This window comes from Osmerus eperlanus, chromosome 5, assembly GCF_963692335.1.
Source record: "Osmerus eperlanus chromosome 5, fOsmEpe2.1, whole genome shotgun sequence".
NCBI classification, from domain to species: domain Eukaryota; kingdom Metazoa; phylum Chordata; class Actinopteri; order Osmeriformes; family Osmeridae; genus Osmerus; species Osmerus eperlanus.
The window spans coordinates 3,200,951-3,214,097 of NC_085022.1; the positions used below are offsets into that span (position 1 = coordinate 3,200,951).

General features: G+C 45.4%; 1 protein-coding gene, 1 long non-coding RNA gene and 1 pseudogene across 2 annotated transcripts; 2 read left to right on the top strand and 1 right to left on the bottom strand.

Annotated features, from left to right (window-relative positions):
- Positions 1-773: 773 nt before the first annotated feature.
- Positions 774-945, bottom strand: LOC134021790 (U2 spliceosomal RNA; annotated as a pseudogene).
- A 144-nt stretch (positions 946-1,089) lies between these two features.
- Positions 1,090-3,968, top strand: LOC134021755 (uncharacterized). The gene is made up of 3 exons (XR_009930553.1): positions 1,090-1,101; positions 1,138-1,262; positions 3,898-3,968. It is a non-coding gene; the product is annotated as an uncharacterized LOC134021755 (long non-coding RNA).
- Positions 3,969-4,966: 998 nt separating this feature from the next.
- On the top strand, positions 4,967-6,608 carry LOC134020606 (proline-rich protein 2-like). Its single transcript, XM_062460762.1, has 2 exons — positions 4,967-5,618; positions 5,664-6,608. Exons 1-2 carry the CDS (start codon positions 4,967-4,969, stop codon positions 6,107-6,109), a joined length of 1,098 nt encoding a protein of 365 aa, XP_062316746.1. The 3' UTR covers positions 6,110-6,608.
- The last annotated feature ends 6,539 nt before the right edge of the window (positions 6,609-13,147 follow it).

Consider the following 13,147-nt stretch of genomic DNA (forward strand, 5'->3'; position numbering starts at 1 on the left):
TCCCCCCAGTCACCCCAAATCTCATCATCATTATCTTCATCATCATATTTATATTCATCACCATCTTTTAAACTGTCCACACACTGTCTAGTTATAGCAAACTTCTCAATACTTCCCTGTATGCTTTTCATTTGCTGCCATTTTCATAACAGACATATTTTATATATTGAGTCCAGCTTTCCTTGGGAAACATCTTGTGTTCATGAATAGAACACAGGCGCTGACAAAAATACTCTGTTCTGAACTTTGTCTGCTTATGAAAGGCTGAAACAACAACATCCCTGCAGGAGTACACATCAGCTTGACTCCAGTCAGTGTTTATGGATCTATGTTTCATTAGCTGTGGTTAAACTGACAGCAGAAACGTTAGTATTTCTGCCAGGTTGACTTGAGGAGCCAGCTCAGTCCCCATTTTCTTGGCTGTGGTGGAGAGAGCTTGCAGTACCAACACACCAGTCACATGAAATATCCAGTCAAAGCCTGAACAGAAACCCAGATGAAGATGAGAGGACCACAGAGCCTTCCTGACAGTGGTTGGACTTCTCATAGAGGCGGGTCCCCACCCGTATTCAGAGAAAACCCGTTTCCAAAAATCTCTCTGTGGCACTAGGTTTTTAATGTTCGAAAATCAGAAGTGGTTGGTTTGGCAGCGTTTCATGACTGCCTTACCAGAACGTGAAATACATAGTACTAGCTGCGATCAACACACCACCATCTCCTAACCCTATCCAATATATGAGGACTTTATCTCAGACATCTTGTTTTCCCCAGGAGGGGAGTGCACCGTTCCTGGAGGTACTGCAATACCAGGTCGATGCGTGGAGTGGACAGAGCAAGCCCCTCTTCCATCTCCCTGTTCCAAAAATAAATGTAATATATGGTCCCCGGGTAGGGGACCTATCAGATATTAAACTAAGAACTGTTTTTTATTTTGACGGATTTTATTCATACAACACACCAAAACACAAACGGAGACACTGATACTTTGTCTTGTGATGACCCACAAAAAAACAAAACGCAAAGAGAGACACACTCCCCACTTCACAAACCAGAAACCGCAACACAGAAAACAAACAGCAGTTTGACACACCTTAACAATTGGTGACATTTAATCATTTAGCAGACCTTCTTATCCAGGTGACCTCCAACGTGTCTGGGGGAGAGATCTGGATGAGAGGTCCCCGAGACGGGGACCCCGGCAAGCCGGCAGGAGCAGGATAGCGGTGGTTGACTGACACTCACTCAGGCCCATCTTAAAAAAGGTAAGCAGAGCCTGTTTAAACTAAATCTGCATAGCTTAGGACCCAGTAGCTTTAGGAGTGAGTGTCTGTAAACTGCCGTTAGGACTGTTACTGTGGGCTGCACTGTTTGAACCAAATTGACCATAGAGACCCTGTAAAAGAGAATTGGAGTCAGATAAACATTGATGCAGCCTCATTGATACATTTTATTGTGGTTTACGTAAGATAAGTCCAGTAGGGACAAAAATGAGACAGGAGTGCGACCTGGCAGTCTATTAACGTAAGTTTTACTATGAGACGGGGGCATTGTCTGGCAGACCTAAGAGTCGGGATATTGCCTGGCGGCGCTCTTGATAGAAAGACACGGGGTGCAACCTGAATCTCTCTCCATCATACACACACACACACACATACTCTCTCTCTCTCTCTCTCTCTCTCTCTCTCTCTCTCTCTCTCTCTCTCTCTCTCTCTCTCTCTCTCTCTCTCTCTCTCTCTCTCTCTCTCTCTCTCTCTCTCTCTCTCTCTCTCTCTCTCTCTCTCTTCTCTCTCTCTCTCTCTCTCTCTCTCTCACTCACTCACTCACTCACTCTCTCTCTGTGGTCAAGGGGCTGAAACCTAACGGTGTCAACGTCTATGGCAAGCCTTTTTAACATTTAAAAGCTAAGTTTGACTATCCGGAATTAACATTGTAGATATCAACAACGTCTTTCTGACTAGTCGTAATTACATTTTGGATAGTTGGAATTGTCATTCAAGATATCTGTAACGTAATTGTGACTAGTCGAAACTACAGTTAGAGATATCTGTAATTCAGTTTTGACTAGGCAAAACTGAATTACAGATATCTGCAATGACGTCATTGGAAACGACATTCAACTCGTCACACATCTTAAATGACAATTGCGGATATCTGTAATTCAGTTTTGACTAGACAGAATGAAAGTTAAAGATATCTCAAACGTCATTATGACTAGTGCAAATTATTGTCCTAACCCTAACCCTAACCCTAACCCTAACCCCGAACTTCTGCAAGCACATTAGCAATTCTGATGTTAAAAAAGAAAACTTACCCCGAACTCGATGAACTTGCCGGCGAAATAGTCGTCTTGTTGTGGAAAGTAACGTTGAATCATTATTTCTCGCTGCCAGCTCCAGTCTTGCACGGGTTGCAGCATTAAAAAGACGATTAAAAACTCCTTCGGCCTCTGGCTGCTCCGACATGGTGCTAATCAGTGATAATTAAAAGTTAACAGGTGCTCCGCCTAAAGTGGGATGCGGGCCTAACAATGATTTGCATACACATACAGATATCTGCAACGTCATTTCGCCTAGTCAAAACTCTAATTCAAGATATCTGTAATTACATTTTGACTAGGCAGAATGAAAGTTACAGATATCTCAAATTTCAGATATCTCTAATCAAAATTAATTTCAAGATATCTATAACTTGATAATAGATATCTACAATTAAATTATGACTATCCCTAACTGCAGTTAAAGATATCTACAACGTCATTTTGACTAGTCATAATTCCAGTTACAGATATCTACAACGTAATTTCGCCTAGTCAAAACTTAATTTAAGATATCTCAAAATGAACATGTAGATATCTTGAATTGAGGTGAATTAAAGATATCTTGAACTGGAGTTATGACTAGTCAGAATCAAATTGTAGATATCTCAAACTGGAATTACAGATATCTACAATTCAGTTGCGGATATCCGTAATTCACATAGTGGATATCCGCAACTGAATTGTAGATATCTGTAATGATAAACCCCATACAAATGAATGTCAAAAGTGACGTCATTTGTCCTAGGAAGAATGTCTTTGTGGATATCTGAAATGACAATTATGGATAGGAAGAATGTAATTGCGGATATCTGAAATGTTCTTTTTGACTAGGCAAAACTGAATTACAGATATCTGCAACACATATCCAGTCTAGCTGTTAAATGTTAAAAAGGCTTGCCATACTACGTCCGCCTTTTGTCCACAGTGTCTCTCTCTTTCTCTCTATCTCTCTCTACTGACGTATGTAGGGAATGCGTCTACCCTCGGCTTCGACCAGCGGCAGGTAAGCGCAATTACAATTGTTTCTGTGGTTGGCTCCGACTGGTGGCAGATTTATGGTGGTACTACTGTTTCTTGTCTGGCTCCTACTAGTGGCAGTTGGGTGGTATTGCGGCTGTTTCTGGTCTGGATCCGACTAGGGGCAGTTGGGTGATATTGCAGCTGTTTCTCGTTTGGCTCCGACTAGTGTCAGTCAGGTGGTACTACAACGGTTTCTTGTTTGGCTCCGACTGGTGGCAGGGTAGTGAAATCCCTGTATTTGGTACCTTCTGGTCAGACGTGACCTTGTTTGTCCTGAGTGAATGTGTTTGTACTGTCTGTTTTGTGTTTGTCTTGAACTGAACAATGAATATTATGTGTGTAGTAAGTGTGTGTCTATGTTTCTAAAGGGAGAACAAATGGATGAATGGCGTCCATTCTCATGTTGAATTAAGGCCAGGTTATATAAATCTAGGCTGGTGGCAAACTAAGTATACAGTGAACTCAAGTACAGGGTTTAAGGAGGGCAGTGGTCACAAAAAAACCCTTGACCAACAGAAGAGTTGCATTAACTGAGGAAGAATACAAACTTGTATTTGCAGGATCACTTCAGTGCATAAACAAGGAGGAAATAAAGGAACAATATCCATCACAAGCAGAGTATATTGAAGAATTGGCTACCCAGATTACCGGGTAGTAGTACCGGGGAGGCGAACCGACGACCAGAAAGCACTACTAGAAAAACTGCGGCCAATTGAAGGCAGCAGGAAGACAATCAATTGGGTCACAGCAGAGACATCATCGACCCTGAAGACATCACTGACTTGACTGCATCCAGAGACATCATCGACCCTGACGACATCAGCATCCAGGAGTTATATCTGGATTGGGAAAGTAGGGGGCTGATTCAAAATAATGACAGGACAGAAGTAGCACTGACCGACAGGAAGAAGATAGCTGAATTCGAAAGACAAGAAATGATTACTAAGAAAAATGAGTGGGAAAAGGCAGGCAGCCACAAAATCGGAGGAAGCAAGCGGGCTTTTGAACAAGCTAAGATAAGACATGCAAGAGCAACAGAATTAATAATGATGTTGACCATACAGGATAACCAACAAGCAACAACAAAACCACCAACATTTGAAGAAGCCCACGAACCGCCAATAACAAATGAAGTTAAAAAGGAGAGGAAATTGTATCCAGATATCACAGAGGCAAGAACTCCAACAGCTCCCCCTCCCTATTCACCCAACAATCCATTTACCCAAGCTCTAGTGTTCGAAGTCAAGTCCGGAAACCTAGAACTTAACGAAAGACATTCGGATATCCCAGATGACCTCTCAGTGGATCAGCTGACGGAAATGGCATCAAGGCTGGAAGACAGGATCATCAGGACTGAGATAAGCATGATGAAAGAGCGAGAAATGAGGGAAGAGAATGAATCAAGGGGTTGTCGAACCCCAGTTTCTCTATACAGCCAAACAAGACAACGCGGAGGAGTCAGGTGGCTGAGCGGTGAGGGAGTCGGGCTAGTAATCTGAAGGTTGCCAGTTTGATTCCTGGCCGTGTCAAATGACGTTGTGTCCTTGGGCAAGGCACTTCACCGTACTTGCCTCGGGGGGAATGTCCCTGTACTTACTGTAAGTCGCTCTGGATAAGAGCGTCTGCTAAATGACTAAATGTAAATGTAAACGCGACTACAGCCTGATTCAGTTCGACCTCCCCCAAAGAACTGGCTATGCATCCGACCGGAGCAGCCTGATTGACGGGGAGTGTGGAGATGAAATGCCAGAAGAAGAACGGAGAGCGCTGGAAGAAAGACTGGAAAGACTGGAGGAAGAGGAAAGACAACAACTACTCAAACAGAGTCAGTGGAAAGCAGCGGAAACAAGGACAAGCCGCCAGGCAAAGACAGGTTCCGTAACAATAACAGGAACTGCAATGGAAGTAAAACCCCCACAGCCACAACCCCAACAACCTCAACCCCAATACCCTCAACCCCAATACCCTCAACCCCAACAACCTCAACCCCAATACCCTCAACCCCAATACCCTCAACCCCAACAACCTCAACCCCAATACCCTCAACCCCAATACCCTCAACCCCAATACCCACAACCCCAACAACCTCAACCCCAATACCCTCAACCCCAATACCCTCAACCCCAATACCCACAACCCCAACAACCTCAACCCCAATACCCTCAACCCCAATACCCTCAACCCCAATACCCACAACCCCAACAACCTCAACCCCAATACCCTCAAGCCCAATACCCTCAACCCCAATACCCTCAACCCCAACAACCTCAACCCCAATACCCTCAAGCCCAATACCCTCAACCCCAATACCCTCAACCCCAACAACCTCAACCCCAATACCCTCAACCCCAATACCCACAACCCCAATATCAGCCCCAATATCCACCGCCACAACCTCAATATCAGTATCCACCTGTGTCACCTCAACAATATGCTCCTCAGTATCCTCACCCAGAACCGCCGCTGTGTCCTCCCCCACCTGGAAACTATAGACCATACCAACAAGGCCACCCGAGAGGCAGCGGAAAAGGAGGCCCAACAAGAGGTTCCTCCGTTCAAAACCAGCCTGGATGTTTCACATGTGGGAATTTAAATCATTGGGCCAGAGACTGCCCTCAAGGCCATAACTACTACAACAACAAACAGAGACATAGAGCTGCTTACAACAAGCGAAGAAGAGAAAGAGGAACATGCATTCCACAACAACCACAGCAACCACCAAGCAATCCACCCCAGATGCCACATGTGGGGCAGATGCCACTCAACGCATAGACACAAGACCAATGGGTGGGGGCCATAACCACAAAACAAGAAGGCACCAAAATGTCCTGCTGAAATGTTTCCTTCTAAGTAACACTGTGGTGTGCGTGCAAGAATGCCGAGGTCAAGTAAGCAACATGGGAGTCGAGTTTGTGGCGTTCAGGGAGTGGTGCAAGAACAATGGGCTACTCAGCTCTTGGGAGCAGAGTGTCAAAATGAGGGATAAGGTAATGCTGGGACTGTAATTCTTCTCTGCTGCAGGACCGGCCGGTCTGCCTACCTTACTCTCATTTACTCTGTTCTGAGGTCACATCCCCTTGGAGACCCTGCCCCCCTGTCCCCCCCTTTCTCACTGGATGATCTACCCCTTCCCCTTGGAGACCCTGCCCTACCTGCATCCCCTTGGAGACCCTGCCCCACCTACCCCTATACATCATCGACCCTGGCCTGGTCTGCCTCACCCCTTCTCCTGGAGACACGACCCCCCCCTTCCTTCCCTGGAGACGCAGCTCCCATCTCCCTGCATGCCATCAGGACCTTTGGGTGATCTACTCCCTTCCCTGGAGAACCCCTTGGATTACCTCAGACTTGTGGGTCTTGTCTCCCCCCTCCCTGAGCAGACCTGTGGGTCTTCTCCGCCCCCTCTCTCTCTGAACATCACCAGATCCTTGGACTGCCCCCGTGTGCCACCATGAACGCCCTGGACATTTAATTGGACTGCCACATTCCCACCCCATGGTCTTCTGACCAATCACCTATCAGAGTTCTCCCTGTCAGGGGTACCAGACCTGTCTCCCGAGGACAGGGAGACAGAACTTGGACGGGGCAGAACTCTCTCTGATCTCTGTCACGACCACTTTCTCAACGAAGGCCTTCGTTTGATCTATTCTGAGACTCTGTTTCTGTGAAGCTGCATTGGCATCATCGACTGATTCACTGTATTAGACGAAAAACATCCTGGTGTGTTGTTTTCATTGTGTATTCTTGTGATTGCATCATTTCTTATGATTAAACTACAAATAACTTGGTCCGGTGTTTAACCTTGTATCATTCTCCACTACCCAGTTTGACACACCTTAACACTTCGTCTGTTGCAAAGGCCTGATGGTTTGCCCCTTAGACTGTACACGTGAACAGCCCTTTCGCTGCTGCTGGGTCATTCCGTTAGTGCATGCACCCCTTATGGCTCCACTTGTACAGCCAATCAGAGTGCAGTCTGGGGATGATCGCGCTGACGGTACCCAGTGGCGGGAATATGAGGTTGAATATGAGGACCCCTCCCACCCTGGTCACTCCCTGTTCCAGCTACTCCCCTCTGGCAGAAGGCTGCGGTCCATCAGGACCAAAACCTCACGCCATAAGAACAGTTTCTTTCCATCTGCTACTGGCCTCTTCAACAAGGCCAAGGACTCCCATTGACATTTATTCACTTATTTAACTATTATAAGTCCATCTAATGGCAATTACAGTATGCATAAGCCACCTTATCTCAGTATCCGATTGCACTATGTTGAACACGCTGCTCATTCTTATTCTTATTTTTATATGTATTTTATTTTATATTTAAATTGTTTTATTCTTAGATTGTTTAGTTCTTAGAAATAGTTAAACTTTTGTACTTTACTTAATTTAAGATTCGTATATGTTTAGTGTTTTGCACCTCCCTGCCACAGTAAATTCTGTGTTTGTATAACATACATTGCGAATAAACCGAATTCTGATTCTGATTATTACTTCCGAACACCAGAGGGCAGCAAGGGCCCCCTGTGTCGTCAAGGGCCTATCTTGACGACACAGCAGCAGGTTCTCTAGTAGAAGAAACACACACCAAGCTGGGTGCACATGTTGACAGAGTTTGCTAGTTGATACCGAGTTAACAAACAATGATCTTTGATGAACCCAAGTTTCTTTAATATATATTAGAAACATTACAAGACTGGGCTCCAGTGTGTGTTCTAACAAGGCCAAAAGTGCAGAACGGTATCAGTTGAAAAAGACAATCACACCCGTCCAAGAAACCCTCCCCCACCCTCTCTCCCCCCCCTACCTAAATGACCGCTTTCAGCTCTGTTGCAGGTTTTAATGAAGTGCATTGAGGACACCATAGTGAGCAAGGTGAGGTCATGTGGGATACAGTTGCAGTTAACAGACACACAAGTGAAACAGGCACTGTTTTCTCAAAGTTCTGATCATATTCAAAGTCCAAATTCTCTTCTTCAAAGTCCAAAAACAGCACGGAGCAGCAACAAGAGGGTTCTTGTCTGTGTTACACCTTTTATATCCAACAAATTACTGAACTTTTAAAACAGATCTATTGGCCTACTACAATTGTAAATCTCCTATGACCTGCCCCAATTGGGCCTTGATGCAATGCCATCGAATCTTTTCTGCTGATTCTGCAACATTTTGGGGGACTTTCCATACCAGTACCTTGTGCCCAGTTCTTCTAATCTGCCATACTAGAAGTGTTTTCCAACACCAGTTACAGTCAGCCCTGGGTTATAGCCCTTCACTATTGTATGGTGCCATTCATTCTTCACAGATCACACCCATCAAGTCAATGCGAATAGTAACTGGTCCAACTCCATGTCCAAGCCCATGGTATCTGTGGAGGAATACAGTCATCACACTTGTCAAACCCTCCCCACACAATGACTTTATAACTTTTGTGTAGGCCCATACTATAGCAGTCTGCAGACATACAACACAGATGAGACTGAGGAGAGTGAATTAGAGATGATGGTAATGGGAGGGTGTTGCACTTTTCTGCTTCTCTTTTTCTCCACTCACTTCTTACCTTCTCACACTTTCAAATAGTTTAGACAAGTCTCTACACTCTATTCTCTCTGCATTCTGCACAAAAGATGACTGTGTACTGTATATCAAAACATTCCTGCATATAAATCCACGTATCTCCACACTCATATCCTGTCACCTTCCCCAGTCCACTGCTGTTTTCAACTAACCTGTATACTACAACAGCAGAATACAATTCCTGAAATTCAGTTATGGCTTTTGATTTTGGAGTGCCACCCCAAGATTGTCAGTGGCCCCATCTGGCTACTTCGATGAAACATTTCTGAGGGGCGCCACTGCTCTTGCCTGTTAATGCCTGCACTGCAGTGAAGCAAACTATATGACAACAATAATGTTTAATGTAACTGGCCCCTCTAACAGAACCACTGGCCCCAATGTAACAACTTGTAATCATTACAAGTAGCCTACATAGCATGACAACATTTGGCATAGGCCTATCTGTACTAGAAATCAATTACAGCATTGTTTATCCAGAACTTCCCAAAGAGCGTGACTTACCAGTATTAATCTAAATCAGTTTGCAAATGCAACACGAATTCACACTGTACTAAGCATCCTCTAGATGGCGAGCAAGTGCAGGCTTCAAACACTAGCTAGTAGAACTCACCCTTCAAACGCTAGCAAGTAGAACTCACCCTTCAAACGCTCGCTAGTAGAACTCACCCTTCAAACGCTCGCTAGTAGAACTCACCCTTCAAACGCTAGCTAGTAAACTCACCCTTCAAACGCTAGCTAGTAGAACTCACCCTTCAAACGCTTGCTAGTAAACTCACCCTTCAAACGCTAGCTAGTAGAACTCACCCTTCAAACGCTAGCTAGTAGAACTCACCCTTCAAACGCTTGCTAGTAGAACTCACCCTTCAAACGCTAGCTAGTAGAACTCACCCTTCAAACGCTCGCTAGTAGAACTCACACTTCAAACGCTAGCTAGTAGAACTCACCCTTCAAACACTTGCTAATAGAACTCACCCTTCAAACGCTAGCTAGTAGAACTCACCCTTCAAATGCTAGCTAGTAGAACTCACCCTTCAAACGCTCGCTAGTAGAACTCACCCTTCAAACGCTAGCTAGTAGAATTAACCATGCAAACGTTCGCTAGTAGAACTCACCCTTCAAACGCTAGATAGTAGAACTCACCCTTCAAACACTAGCTAGTAGAACTCACCCTTCAAATGCTCGCTAGTAGAACTCACCCTTCAAACGCGTGTTTCAGATGAGGTAAGCAGTTTGCTTGATTATGTTCCCACCACAGCTGGGTGGTTGGGTTTTGGCCATACTACTATTTTGCTAATGTGGAAGAGGTCTGCGCACCAAGTGCCCTAGCCTGACTTCTTTTCTTGCTGTAGGTATTGGTCAGAGGAGAGACAGCAAGCATCACTGTGGAGCTCAAGGCAGGGTACATGTTGACTGACCTGTCTGACTCATCATCTTTCATTCTGTCAACCATTCCTGTGTCTACCTGTCTGTCAGCATGTCTACCTGTCTGTCTCAGTCAGTCTTTTCTCACTGAAAAAGTGGATTTATGACTCACCTAGGGATACTGGTGACTCACTGGGCTGTGTCACACCAGGTCCACTGTGGTCACTTGCTCTTCAACTGCTTCACACCATCTGTGGTTTGAAACTCAACGAATCTCCTTTCTACGCCAAAACTCAAGTTTAGAAACAGTTGAAGGCCAAAAAGTTCAGAGGCAAATATTTCTCTTTCATTTCTGGATGTCTGGTCTGCCAATGTTAGACTGTCCATTTGCTACAAATCCCTAAGTAAATGTGAATCATCTTGACAGTATTGTCTTTAACCCTAGCACTTGTATACTAGCTCTAACCTGGCCTAGGCTACAGCCTTAGCCTGTGTCGGTGCCAGCTCCAGTCCCTAGTTCTGAGGAAGATAAAAGGAGAGTTTATTTCTTCAGTAAAAGTCTAGAAACATGTACTGTTTCTAAAGGGGTTCACTACATGCTGACCTGACCAGTGGTTATTTAACATAAGGCCTGTTCTACCCTGTATCCCCTCCTGTTCTACCACATACTGTTCTACCCTGTATCCCCTCCTGTTCTACCACATACTGTTCTACCCTGTACCCCCTATTGTTCTACCACATACTTCAGACCCCCTTCTGGCTTCTGTGTCATTGTGTTCCTGTATTAGTTAAAGAGTTCCTCTTTAGTTCCATTCCAAACTCTTACAATAACAAAAAACATAAAATATTCAGATTAAATTCCATTTAAAGGAGTACAGAGAGGAATGGAATAATTAATGCAGTGTGTATTGATAGGTCCAGAGTTGGTTTTTAAGCCGTCACATCATCAACTAGGTGCGAGTGTGAGAGGCAAGATGTGTGGTTGTGTACAGGGAGATACTGGACACCCCAATTTCCCGAAACATGACTATCCCAACATTCCTCAGATTGGCGTCACGTCACCACACACCCGTCCATGCACAGTGTGTGTGTGTGTGTGTGCGTGCATGTGTGTTTGTGTCAGCACACAGCAGTACCACTCCAGCTATGTGACAGCAGAGTGTGAATCCTCTGTCAGGACTCTGATTTCAGAGTGTATTGTTCCTTCTTTTCCGTCCCTCTCAGACAATGTAACTCCCATCACTCTTTATTAATAGTAACTGAACCAACCAGACGCGACACACTAAAGTAGGGGAATCTAGCACCGTCGTGAAAACAGAACAATGATTCATTTTCTTTATAATTGAGTACTTTAGTAATGTGTTCAATTATATTGTATTCTATTGCACTGTTGCTCCTTGGTCTCCCAAGCAGACACACGCACAAGCTCGCTCACACAAGCTCGCTCACATAAAAAAGCACAAATACCTTCTAAAGACATGTGTGAAGCGCATTGGTTGCCTCTTGGTATGAAATGCGCTATATGAATATAGTTTGATTTGATCTGATGTTGTTACATTACATTTACATTACATTTAGTCATTTAGCAGACACTCTTATCCAGAGCGACTTACAGTAAGTACAGGGACATTCCCCCCGAGGCAAGTAGGGTGAAGTGCCTTGCCCAAGGACACAACGTCATTTGACACGGCCGGGAATCGAACCAGCGACCTTCTGATTACTAGCCCGATTCTCTAACCGCTCAGCCACCTGACTCCCCTGACTTGTTGGGCGATGTTGATCAAAAGTGACTTTAATGATCTTCAATTATGATGTTAGAGTAATGGAAGAACTGCACACAAGGCATACATCTGTTATAGATCTATTGTAGATGGTGCAGCTCTACAATAACATCACCGCTCTCTGCTATGGAACTGAAGACATTCCGACAGAGTAAATGGTGAAATTAGCTCCAAACTGCCCTTCTGAACACCAGGAAAAAACCTGTGTTCCTATCTAGGTCTCTGACAAAATTTCATGTGAATTTAAACTTGGAATCACAGCTTATTTTCCCTCTTTAGTGTGACGTACAAATAAAAGCATGCATGACGAATAAATTAAAGCAGATCTTTTCTGGGCTGCCATTGGCGTATGACCTGGGTTCACAGGTACATTCGTATGCGCAGGATGTGGGACAGACTCTAAAACAGGAAACAGTAAATGATGTAGAACATTTGACTGGAATGGGCTTGGTGATGTGGAGGTGTTCCCTGAGACCCCCACGTGGACCCACCCACCCCGTCCCACAAAGAGCCCACTGTGTGAGTCTGGAGCAGAGGAGCAGGGAGGGCAGCAGCTACACTGTGTGAGTCTGGAGCAGAGGAGCAGGGAGGGCAGCAGCTACACTGTGTGAGTCTGGAGCAGAGGAGCAGGGAGGGCAGCAGCTACACTGTGTGAGTCTGGAGCAGAGGAGCAGGGAGGGCAGCAGCTACACTGTGTGAGTCTGGAGCAGAGGAGCAGGGAGGGCAGCAGCTACACTGTGTGAGTCTGGAGCAGAGGAGCAGGGAGGGCAGCAGCTACACTGTGTGAGTCTGGAGCAGAGGAGCAGGGAGGGCAGCAGCTACACTGTGTGAGTCTGGAGCAGAGGAGCAGGGAGGGCAGCAGCTACACTGTGTGAGTCTGGAGCAGAGGAGCAGGGAGGGCAGCAGCTACACTGTGTGAGTCTGGAGCAGAGGAGCAGGGAGGGCAGCAGCTACACTGTGTGAGTCTGGAGCAGAGGAGCAGGGAGGGCAGCAGCTACACTGTGTGAGTCTGGAGCAGAGGAGCAGGGAGGGCAGCAGCTACACTGTGTGAGTCTGGAGCAGAGGAGCAGGGAGGGCAGCAGCTACACTGTGT